Source organism: Pinus tabuliformis, chromosome 2_1 (genome assembly GCF_031772625.1).
Source record: "Pinus tabuliformis cultivar Carrire ecotype Pingquan chromosome 2_1, CPIR1, whole genome shotgun sequence".
NCBI classification, from domain to species: domain Eukaryota; kingdom Viridiplantae; phylum Streptophyta; class Pinopsida; order Pinales; family Pinaceae; genus Pinus; species Pinus tabuliformis.
In genome coordinates this window covers 464,893,797-464,906,833 of record NC_142299.1, presented here as the reverse complement: position 1 = coordinate 464,906,833, position 13,037 = coordinate 464,893,797, and the positions used below count along the sequence as shown (strand labels likewise).

At 41.1% G+C, this 13,037-nt stretch overlaps 1 protein-coding gene across 4 annotated transcripts in view; it reads right to left on the bottom strand.

The window, feature by feature from the left end:
• LOC149200936 (uncharacterized) overlaps positions 1-13,037 on the bottom strand; it is a 124,604-nt gene that overhangs the window by 14,157 nt on the left and 97,410 nt on the right. For all 4 annotated transcript variants that reach the window (XM_089399647.1, XM_089399648.1, XM_089399649.1 and 1 more), the window contains 2 exons: positions 9,388-9,496; positions 9,203-9,294 (listed from right to left, as the gene is read on the bottom strand). In XM_089399647.1, the coding sequence (XP_089255773.1) occupies positions 9,203-9,294; positions 9,388-9,496 (201 nt within the window). The remainder of the gene's footprint in view (positions 1-9,202; positions 9,295-9,387; positions 9,497-13,037) is intronic.

The window sequence follows — 13,037 nt, the reverse complement described above, 5'->3', positions numbered from 1 at the left end:
GACCACCATCGTTGGACTGCCCTCGATCTCGAGACCCTCCAACTCCACCGTGACCTTCTCCGAGCCTCCTCCAATATGGTCGGTAACATCCTCCCTGCTACAGTCTCCTCCACATTTAACTTTGCGTCCGACTGCCTTCACCCTAATCCTGCGGTTGAATCTTCGCATTACCCTCCCCCCACGTCTGTCGGCTCTCTAAACAACCCCCCTGGCAACTCGACCCCAGTACAAGGGACCCCTTAAGCAACAACATCAGCGGCACCTCCATCGGGTAGCTACTCGGTAGTCCCCCCACTCTCGGAACCTATCCCTGCAGACGAACATCTCAGCACTGGAAACCCTCCCTCAAATCCTTCTCCGCTTGAGGAACAACCGGACTCCTTTGAATATGCTGCTAGGCCAAGTAAGAAGCACAAGTGCTTCAAACCCAAAGGTGAAGACGTCATCATTAGGCTTGGGGAAGATATCCAATGGGGCGACACCATGGATACAGCGGACCACGTTCTGGTTGGAAGGATCCGAGACAGGAGCTACATAGCGGCTCGACTGAAGCTTTGGACCTCAGAGGTATGGGGGCAACACCTGGCCAACCTTCCCTTTGTACAAACTTTTGTTAGGGGTTGGTTCGCTCTACGCTTCGCTAGAGCTAAGCACACGAATTGGGTCTTGTCCTCCTTCTGGCACTTTGAACACGCCCCAATCCTCCTCCGTTGTTGGAACCCTCTATTCAATCCGGAAAAAGAACAAATAGGAGTTGGGCCTATTTGGGTTCGGCTTTCGGGATTGCCCCTCCAATTCTGGTCGAAGGACATATTTCGACGCATCGGCAACACCCTTGGCACATACCTTGAGCACAATAGATCGTATTTGGCTACTGGAATGATGGCTTATGCCAGGGTTTTGGTTCATCTGGACACGAGGGGGGGTCTCCAGGAGCATATCACATTACAATGGAGAACATTCTCCTGACAACAAACCCTGGATTACGAAGGAGTCTCATTCTGTTGCAGACGATGCCACAAGGTGGGACATCTTTTCAAGGACTGCCCCTTGAATAGGAAGGCGAGAGATGGAGAAAAGGAGAAGGTAAATTCGCAAAAAAGCTCACAATCACAGGGTAGCCCCCCCCGGCTGAAGAAGCAGTAAACTTGGCACAGGCGGATGTGGAGAAGGCACCCTCAAAGGAGGCCAGGAAGAAGTGTGGGAAAGCACCTTTCGGGCCACCCTCTCCTCCTCTGACCAGAGCAAGGGCGATTGCCGAGGCTGCATTCTCCACGGGTATGTTGGATTCATCCTCCTCCTCTGCTTATTCTACTGCTTCATCATTTTGCATTGCATCAAATAATGTTCAGCTCTCTGATCACTGCAATATCCCTCCCATTACTCTGGCATGTCCCCTTAAACCCTCCTCTCCCACCATATCCTGCACCCCGCCATCTTTTCCTGAGGATCCCCAAGCCATCACTTCCATTCCTGCACCTATCCCTCCATCCACCAGATACCCCCTACATTCTCGAATCCGATCACAGGCTCCTGATACCCTGGGTATAGGCCTGATTTCCTCACCCCCACCTCCGAAACAACCTCGAGGCAGACCCTCCTCCTTATCCAAAGCCATTCTACAAGTCGGGGAAGAGATAGTTGCTGGCAGACAACATTCCATCGACTGGGTACTTAGAGCAGTGAATACCCTTATGCACCCCCCTCCATGAAGATGCTCCTTCAACTGTCGAGGGTTGGCTAGCCCTGACAAAAAACTAGCCATGAGAAGACTGCTAAAATCTGAGTCCATCGATGTCCTCTTTCTACAAGAAACCCTAGGTCAGGCTAGTGTTATCACTCACCTTCTCGAATCATGGCTACCAGGGTGGACTTTTCACTCTCTTGATGCAATTGGTCAATCAGGGGGTTTGGCTCTAGGAGTTAACACCCGTACCATCAGAATCTGTAACATATGGGGAAGCTCTGGGCACATTGGAGCAGACATATACTCATCAGAACTCGATACAGAGCTCAGGATTATTAATATCTATGGTCCCTGTCACAATAGGGAAGAATACTGGAACAGGCAGCTAAAATCTCATATTTTGCAACAGGATAAGCTCATTTTGGGGGGGGGGGGGGGGGGGGGGCGGGGGGACCTAAACTTTTCCATTGGATTCGCGGAATCATGGGGGCATAATGCACAAAGAGACATCCTCTCAGAATTTTTTGAGACCATTCTGGAGGAACATAATCTTATTGATATCCCCTCCTCCAAAATCCAACCTACATGGAGAAACAACAGATCAGGCGAGGATAGCCTATCCAGGAGACTAGACCGATTCCTCATTAAGGAGCACCTGTTGAACTTGGGACATGGATTTAGACAGTGGGTTGGATCAGGGGGCATATCGGATCATAGGCCGATTTACCTGGAAATAAGGGGAGGTATGTACAAACCTAGGGCCCCCTTCAAATTCAACTCTGCATGGCTAAGAGACGCAAAATACATCAGGCTAGTCACCGAATTCTAGAAGATAAATCAGCCCCTAGCGACAGGAAGGAATATCTCAGAAGGGTTTGCTCAAAATCTGAGAGCACTGAAGAATCTCTCCAAAATATGGGCACACAAAAAGCGAACCTTGGAGGACCTTATCCTTAAGACTACTGAAGAAGAAATAGAGGCTTTTGAGAATGATCATGGAGGGATTTACTCCTCCCTAGAACATAAAGCCCAAATTACATCCCTTCTGGCTAAGAGGAGTCAGATTCTCAAGGATCGGGAGGAAAGTTGGCGACTGAGATGCAGAGCCATTTGGCTTATGGAAGGGGAAGATAATACCAAGTTCTACCACAAATTTGCGAACGGGTGCAAAGCTATAAATACAATATGGCAGCTAGTAGATGAGCAGGGTGAAACAGTGAATACCTTCCCCCGATTAGCTGCCCTGGCTACATCTCATTTCAGGAACATTTACAAGGCCCCTCAAAATGCTACTCTAGTTGAAATCATGAGAACAACTCAGTTGTTTCCAAGGTTCGTCGACCAGGAGGATGCTTTGGAATTGACAAAGGGGAGTCACTTTGGGAGAACTGGAAGCCACCCTAAAATGGTTCAAATGAGACTAAAGCCTAGGACCGGATGGATGGAATGTGGAATTCTACCTGGCTTTTTTTGAAATACTGGGAGGGGACCTCCTAAAAGTTATAGAGGAGTGTAGATCCCGCGGAAGAATGTATGAGGCCTACAATTCAACCTTCATCGCTCTCATCGCCAAATCTAACAATCCCACCTCCTTCAATGACTTTCGGCCCATTTCCTTATGCAACTGCATTTACAAAATCATATCCAAGATCATAGCCAACCGCCTCCAGCCAATCCTGTCCAACCACATCTCAGCTGAACAATTCGCTTTCTTGCAAAACAGACAAATCCATGAGGCTGTCGGAACTACACAAGAAATCCTACACTCTATTCAGACACAGAAACTTAAAGGTATGGTCCTAAAAGTAGATCTCTCGAAAGCCTTTGACAGAGTAAATTAGCTATATATTAGAATGATTTTAACTCACTTAGGATTTCCATATGAGTTCATAAGATGGATTATGTGTTGCATTACTAATGTATAATTCAGTGTCCTTGTAAATGGGGCGGCATCACCCTTCTTTCACTCTGAGAGAGGTCTCAGGCAGGGATGCCCACTGTCCCCATTACTTTTCTTACTCATCATGGAAGGTCTTAGCCGAATCTTAAAGGAGGAACATTGTCGGGGAAGACTAAGAGGTATCAGGATCGCAGATGGATGCACATTGACGCACTTACTCTTTATAGACGATGCTCTTCTCTTCCTAAATGGGAGTATTGGTGATTTGACCTCACTACTAAACACTTTCTCTATCTTCCTATCGGCCACAGGCATGATGGTGAACAATGCAAAGTCCACCATATCGGCTATAGGGTGCTCCCCATACGAGATACACTATGTCCTGTGCAGATTCCCTTATACCCTACTGCATCTAGAAGAGGGTCTCAAATACTTGGGCTACAGATTAAAGCCCGAATATAAGAACGCAAACTGGATATGGCCCATCACCAAGATGGAAAAATGGCTTAACATTTGGTACCTCAAATATTTATCGAGAGCAGGTAGACTGATCCTCATCAAAGCAGTTCTGGAAGCAACTCCAGTGTACTAGATGTCGTTAGCCTGGATACGAAGGGGAATCCTTACTAGAATAAAAAATATATGTTGCAAATTCTTGTGGAAAGGGAAGCAGCCGGGGAAAATTTTTGCTTGGACCAATTGGGAATCCCTAGCTCTCCCAAAGAAATGGGGTGGTTGGGGAATCAAAAGCCTAGGAACTTTCTCTATAGCCTTAGCGTCCAAATTAGGGTGGCAGTTAATCACATCACACAGCTTATGGACAACAGTGGCCATCTCTAAATACATTGCTCCTCAAAATCTCATGGAATGGCTACGACAACCTCAGTGGAATTATGTTGGCAAATCAAACATATGGAAAGCAGTTCTGCAAGCAATGCCTCTTATTAGGGATGGTCTCACATGGAGAATACAGTCAGGAGCAGCGGTTAGAATAGGGATAGACCCCTAAATCGAGTGTGGAGCTAAGAACCCATCTCTCTACCAGGGGGATCACTCATCTTAGCCACATAGTGAACAGTGATCGCTCAACATTTATACAAACAGCCTGGAAAATTGGGAGGGCATTGCAGATCCCTCATCTATGGCAGCGGCATTGGAAAGAATACATGGAGGCCCTTACTGAATCACACATCAGAATACTGGAAGGAGAGGATGAGCTAATTTGGGCACCAACAAAGCACGGGAAATACTCACCAAAAGAAGGTTATATAGCTCTAATGGACTCAAAAAAACCTCCACTATGCGAAACATGGTAGAGCAGCATATGGAAATTAAAAGCACCACCCAGATCGAGGCTCCTCATGTGGACCATTCTGAGGCACAAGATCCCCACAGGAGATAATTTAAGCAAAAGATCCTTCCGTGGATCCTTCTGGTGTGGTCTATGTAAATCTGAAAATGAAACTGTGGATCACCTCTTCCTCTTGTGCCCGACCATAAAAGAGCTATGGAGTTCTTTACTCTCTCATCTACCCTCGCTCCCACAATGGCAGGGTATGTCAGTTTGTGAGGCTTGGGAAGCATGGTGGATTGTCGCCTCCTCGATGAAAGCCAAAAATATCCCCATTCTCACTCGTTGGGCCATCTGGATTGCTCGAAATAGATACATCTTTCAAAACTCTCCCCCCTTTTGGTCAACTATCACAGCCTACATCCTATCTGATTACCAACTCATTCCCGAGGATGAATCTAACTTTATTCCCAGGCACATTATCCTTGAAAACATTAATCATACACACCCCTGGGCATATTTTGACGGCTCAGCACAAGACATTGGATGTGGGGGTGGTGCCATACTACACCTCTCGGAATCTCATTCTTTCAAAATTCAAATGGGACTGGGCAGAGGCACTAACAATTTTGCTGAGCTTATCACAGCCAAATATACCATACAATTTGCACTAGAAAAACAATGCAGAAACTTACAACTATTTGGAGACTCAAAAATTGTATGCAATTGGATAAACAAAACTGCAAATTGTAATGCATATTCTCTAAGTCATATCATGGAAGAAGTCCACAGACTCATCAATATTTTTGACACTTTTGTTTGTCATCATATATACAGGGAGCGAAACACAGTTTTTGATCTACTATCCAAGGAAGCAGCGCACAGGCCTATAGGGACATGGAGGATACTGGAGCATAAGGATGGAACCTTCCATCAGCACTACCATAGACCTTTTATAGACATATCAGATTAACTAGCTCTAAAGGAGCCTGAAAATATTTTTTGTTTATATAATTTTATATATGCACAATGATACTAGACTTATATATGACAGTTTAATACTCTCTACATAGAGTAAGCTTTTATCTTATTTTGAAATCTCAGTGATAGTACAATGTCTCCCTGCGTGGAGTACACCTCTTTTTGACTACTCAAACATGATGGGCTTTATGCCTCACGTATAGCATATGCATTTGCATCTACAAAAATGTAATTTTCTTTGCACCTTCCATTAGCACTACCATAGACCTTTTATAGACATATCAGATTAACTAGCTCTAAAGGAGCCTGAAAATATATTTTTTTTGTATAATTTTATATATGCACAATGATACTAGACTTATATATGACAGTTTAATACTCTCTACATAGAGTAAGATTTTATCTTATTTTGAAATCTCAGTGATAGTACAATGTCTCCCTGCGTGGAGTACACCTCTTTTTGACTACTCGAACATGATGGGCTTTATGCCTCACGTATAGCATATGCATTTGCATCTACAAAATGTAATTTTCTTTGCTTAATGAAAATTTTGACTTTTCCAAAGGGAAAAAAAGAAATTGGGTTGAAGGGAAGTGAAATATCACTATTGTAATTTAATGTTTCAGATCAGCCCTGAGGCTGAAAATTCACAGGGATTGCATCCAGGGAACCTCAGGTAAATGAGATGAGATTTCTAAATTGAATTAATTGCCATGATTCCTGAAATTTCCACAAGGAAGTGGTCTCAATGGATTTTATCATAGGTCAGTCAAACTCTAAAGGGAAGAATGTCAACATTGTTAGAAAATTGAAAAGGCAGAAAGATTTTCTTATGTTGATAATTAGTTGTGATATTCTTGTAATCTTATTATCTTCTCTTTATGTTCTTCTTTTAACTTTGTTTCACCAAGCAATCATGAAAATAAAACATGAAGATCTAGGACACCAAATGTAGGCACTCAGCTAGGGCTAAAACCCCTCTATAGGGGAAAACCCAGTCAAACTCTTCCACTAGTAAATCAAATTGAGATAGACCAAGACCTTAGACCCAAAAGACCTTCCTCCTCCACCAAGTCAGCCTTTCAAGATGATTTAGCAAACTCCAGTAGTCTCTTCTTGTCCAACAGCTTCAGCCCAGCAACAATCTAGAATTTCGACCCCCAACTACTTCAGAATTTCGGCCCAGCTATAGTACTACAATTTCGGCCCTTCCAGCAACCCAGCAACTTCACATGTGTGAGACAAGGAGAGAGAAAATTCGACTTCTTATGCTTGACAAAGACTTCCTTTTCCTTCACTAGGGTTTCCTTCCTCTTCCTTGAATTTCACACCCTTTTTCTGCCTCCAACAACTATAGATCGAACTTGTTGTGGATGTGTTCCAAATGAGTCGAGTTGTTGCCCTTTTATAGTGGTTTTTGCCTCTCTAATTAGGCTGACTTGTCCAGGTTGAGGCCGACTTGGTGGAGGAGGCCTAAATGACCTATTTTACATAAAAATAAATTTCTTTCTTGATTGACAAAGCCCAAGAAGGGTCTTTTACATTATGACATGGACAAGGACACTTGACATAAACCCTAGAAGCCTACAATGGAGGCTTTGACCTAAGAACCATTGACCCAAGCATGAAACCCATGCTTTAATAAGTCAATTTCTTTTATAATAAAATTTATTTTTCTTTCTTTTGACAAATACATTACATCATGACTCAAATACAATTATGAAGACCAATACTAGTTACATTTTTCAACAAACATGGTGTTTGTGGATAGACTCACAAAGAATGCCCATTTATGCTCATTGTCTCATCCTTTTAAAGCAAGTATAATAGCCACAACATTCATGGAAATAGTTCAAAGGCTAAATGGCAATCCCAAGGTTATTGTAGGAAATAGAGATCCAATTTTCACAAGTAAAGTTTACCCAAGGTTCAAGAAATGCAGGATCACATCCAGCTCTAACAAGAGGTTATCCATCCATTGAAGACCAACTTGGATATAGCAAAAATAGGATGAGACAGTTATATCAACATCGCAGTGGAAGGCACAATGAGGTAGGGGATTGGATATTTCTAAGACTGCCAGGACTTTGAGGTGGGGAATTGGGTATCCCCATTGCTTTGCATCCGAGTTCTGATCTGTTTGGGGGCAGGGGAGAAGGGGGATGGTTCCTGCAACACTGATTCAAACAACTTGAAATTTTGATGTCCTGTGTCACATGTTTACGGCTATTATGAAAATTGGATTTAGCTAGTATTTGCTTGAGGCTTGAGCATATGCTCATGTTGTACAATACAATTTCTGGAATGAAATGAAGAAACCTTGACTTTTTGTCATAAAATTTCATATACTTTTTGCATTTTTTACTAAACTGAGTCATAGCTGAGTTTTGTGCCAAGTTTTATTTTGCTAACACTCCCCTTGAGTCCACTGTTAACTGCTGAGTCTGAGTCATGTGACTAGGGTCAACATAGACAACTACCCGCTACAAAGATTGTTTCATTCTCGATGAAATAATCAAGCAGAAAAATACTCTACAATAGAATCATTCTTTGCTGTAGCTAATGGACTGACAAGGTTTGCACTCGGTGACAACAAATGAACCATTCGCCGAACTTTAGGCTCATTTTCTGTTGCTATCATACATCAACAGTATTTTCCATGGTTTTAGTTTAATTATCAATCATTCAGACGCCTATGCTAACAATCAAAATTCTGAGATGTTAGATTTAGGCTGCTTATCATGTTTTGAATTGTCCAGAAACAATAGTTAACAAATTTCTTTCAACAGGAACATAATTTAAAAAATAAAGACTGAAACTACATCCTCTCAAGTCTCAACTGCCTTTCTCCAACACAACCAAGACATTCAAAATTTTTACAAGACAAATTTAAAGTTTTTAAGTAGCTACTGTGGATTACCAATATTGCAGTAATAAACAAATACCATAAACACTTATATGGGAGAAATAAATATAAAATAAACATTTAGAGACATATCATACTTGGATAAAATATCATAATCATATACAAAATGGGCAAAAAGGAGAATGGCAGTGCAGTGCTTAATTTATTATCCATGGGAAGTAAATCCAAAAGATTAAAACCATCATGAACTGTATGATAATTGCTTCTGACTGATGAACACCTCAAATTGCTTGACCGGTGACCTCCTTTCAAAATAATAGTGAACATTGAGAACACCAAAAGGATAATAAAGGAAGCATTTTAAAAGCCGGACATTATGTTTCAAGTGGGGTAAACAAATCCAAGCAAACGAAAATTTAAAATATTGTCAAAAGGAAATTGCCAACAGAGTTTTATTAGGAAGATGAGAACCAAACCTCATAATGGATAAGATTGAGAATATGATCTGGGCGTGCATCAACAGTTCCCTTCTCTAAGCAATATAGATGAGCACCTCTATCCAAATTGTGCAATACAGTCAAGAAAATCCAAATACATACTGAAGATTACTTTTCCTTCTACACTTTAAATGGATAGACAACATTCTTTTATTAGGATATGTAAAGCCCTGATAATCGTACCACACTACCACCAATTTTTAGCACTTCATTTTCTGCTTTCAACAGAACATCTGTCCGAAAACTGCTCCCAATTGGCACTGTAGGAGATTCCTGTATGAGCCATATTGCAAAGTAAGATGCTGAAATCTGTCACGACATGAAAGTCATACACTGACAATTCCAGTATTTACATGAAATGTACCAACATCATTAGTAACCGTAAGGAGCTCAAATCATGAATGCCAAATCAGCGAGTATGCATTACAACTTACACCTGAAGCAGACCACAGAAGATACATTGTGAATGCCAGATTGCATGCATTGATGCCAGAGCAGATTGTATGCATTGAGGCCAGAGAAGATTCTATGAGATGAGGGTGCCACATTGTATGTGAAAGGGCAGGATTGACAGGCAGGGATGATGTGTGAACAGACATGAGGAAGAATGACAGAGAACCTGTGAATGCCAGCGAGAAATCTATGCCAACAAACAGACCTGCAAAGACCTGGAATGATGTGTGCCAGCATATGTTACAAACAAGAGGATGCCCGAACAGATACCTAAGGTATGCGGACAGAGAAACATGGTTATTGTTGGTTACTGGGTTATAGTTCCTTTGGTCATTCATGGTTTCAATTAGTTTATGGCATGGTTTTACTGGCGAACTAGGTGCTTTCCACTATGGGAAAGAACTTATGGTAGAGTCTAGAAAGGACTATCAGGAGAGCTCCACCATAGACAAAGATGCAATGCAGTAGTTATCTAGATGTTAGCATTTGTTTTTCTTTTTTTTAGCCCAAATTTTGGTGCAGCACAATCCGCTATATCTATGGATCGATTCACTAGTCGCTAGTTGTGAATGGGTAACTCAATCCTCTAACCTGTAGTTGATATCACTGGTAATGTAACTAATGATAAACTGAAAGTCTGCCATCCAAGTGAAAATTGAAGGTTACATGCTGAACATGAATCACAAATGAATGCCGAATGTGATTGCATCTATTCAAGACAACAGTGATTTGCAGCCACTGTTGGTCCAAAGGATCTAAGTGCCATGGAAAACCATATGGTCTATAACCCATTGCAAAAGAACCACTTGCGTGGAGAAAATAAAGGTTTTATTTTGATAAGTATTATTATATGGAATTCATAGGAACAAATGTTTGGACTGCACCTTGACTCAAAGATGCTGCCCTGTCAGAGGATAAATTACGTGATAGTTGTTTAGAGGTCATCATATGATGCGTACCTTATATCAGAAACGCAAACTTGTGCATGGAGATTTAAGTGAATACAATATTCTTTATCCAAGTGCGTTAGACTTATTGCGTGAGGACTGCCTTCATGTGTCTGATTTCTTTACGAAAAATGAACTAAGATGCAGATAGTAACGCCAGGGCAAGCAAGGTAGAAAGCAGGGGGCATCTATTTGTTACTTCTCTACCTCTATTGGTTCTCTATCTTATGTGCACACATATTGTTCATTTGACACTCGTTCCAAACTGTAAAAAATACCAAGATTGTGTACTATTATATAAACCATGGTTCCGCTAGTCCATCTAAGCCTGCAGATGGTAGTGACGGCTCAAAGGCATCACTCTCACTATTGAGCAATGGGGAGATTTTCTCAGCATGGTGATATTAGTTAAGAGCGCAGTGATTTTGTTAAGAGTGTGAACAAATCTGCGAAGCTAAACAAGCTACTTGTGGAGTGTAACTTTGCTTCCATATGCATTCATTCTTAGATGACACAGGAAGAAAGATTGAAAATATACAAAAGTTTCAAGAGAGTCATAACAGGATATGAGACAACAGTTACATAGGATCTCAAATCATGAATGCCAAATCAGCGAATATGTGTTACAACTGAACCAGACCAGAGAAGATACGTTATGAATGACAGATTGCATGTGTTGATGCCAGAGCAGATTGTATGCGTTGGGGCCAGAGAAGATCCTATGCAATGAGGTTGCCAAATTATTTGTGAAAGTGAAGGATTGACAGGCAAGGTTGTCTTATTTATGACAGAGGTAAGTTATGGGGAATAGACGTGGGGAAGAATGACAGAGGACCTATGGATGCCAGCGAGAAATCTATGCCAACAAACAGACCTGCTAAGACCTGGAACTTTGTGTGCCAGCATATGTTACATACTAGAGGATGCCGAAACAGATACCTAAGGTATGTGGACAGAGAAACGTGATTATTGTTGCTTTGTTTGTTCAGGGTTTCAATGAGATTATGGCACCGTTTTACTGGCGAACTGGGTGCTTTCCACTACGAGAAAGGAATTATGGAAAAGATTCTAGAGAGGATTATCAAGAGAGCTCTACCATAGACAAAGATGCAATGCAGTAGTTGTTTGGATGTTGGCATTCATTTATTTTTAGTCCAAATTTTGGTGCAGCACAATCCGCTATATCTATGGATCGATTCACTATTCGCTAGTTGTGAATAGGTACCTCGATCTTGTATCTTGTAGATGACATCACTGATAAAGTAACTAATGATAAACTAAATGTCCACCAAGTAAGTGAAGATTGAAGGTTACACTTTGAACATGTTTGCATCTATTCAAGACTGATTTGCAGCCACTGTTGTTCCAAAGGATCTACATGCCATGGAAAACCATAATGGTCTATAACTCATTGCAAAAGAACCGTGTGCGTGGAGAAATTAAAGGTTTTATTTTAAAAAGTATTATTATATGAAATTTATAGGAACAAATGGTTGGACTGCACCTCGACTCAAAGATGTTGCCCTGTCAAAGGATACATTACGTGAAAGTTGTTTAGAGGTTGTCATCATGATGTGTACCTCATATCGGAAATGAAAATTTGTGCATGGAGATTTAAGTGAATACAATATTCTTTATCCAAGTGTGTTAGACTTTTTGCGTGAGGATTGCCTTCATGTGTCTAATTTCTTTAAGGAAAATGGAATAAGATGCAGATCAAGGTTACTTGGGAGCGGGAACGAAAACGGGGAGCAGGAGCGGGAGCGACATTTTCAGAAGCTCCCGGTTTGGGAGCGATTTTTTATATAATATATATTTTTTATATTTTGATGCATATATGTCAACAAAAGCATGTAGAATGATGAATTAGATATAAAAAGCATAAAAAACATAGATTGAACCATATAACAACAATCATCTAGAAGTTATAATCTTCATCAACCACATCCACAAGTTAGTAACATACAACATATTGAGTCTCATGATTCATCAATCTTAAAGTTTCAAGCTTTCAAAATTCAATATATAACATTTATCATAATTGAATACCAATGTTGTACTTGTAAGCTAAGTGTAACCATTACAACAAAGAATATCTAACATGAAATGAAATGCTTTCACGAAGCATCATATTCATAATTCATTACCAATGACTTATAATTTCCAACTTCAAACTTCAAACTTAAATTTTCATATATTGTTTACAAAAAATATCATAATAAATATGAAAGAGTCAATAGTTATTAAAACTATTAGAAACTAGAAAAGACAAGTAAATCTATTATCTACAGCTTCCTCTTGCCGCCACGAGAAATGTCTAATTTCTGAGCAGGTCATGGTACTATTGGTGGTCTTCTAGGAGTCTCCTACCGCATAGTCGCACGACCAAAACCAAAAGGCACATGCCCTCCACG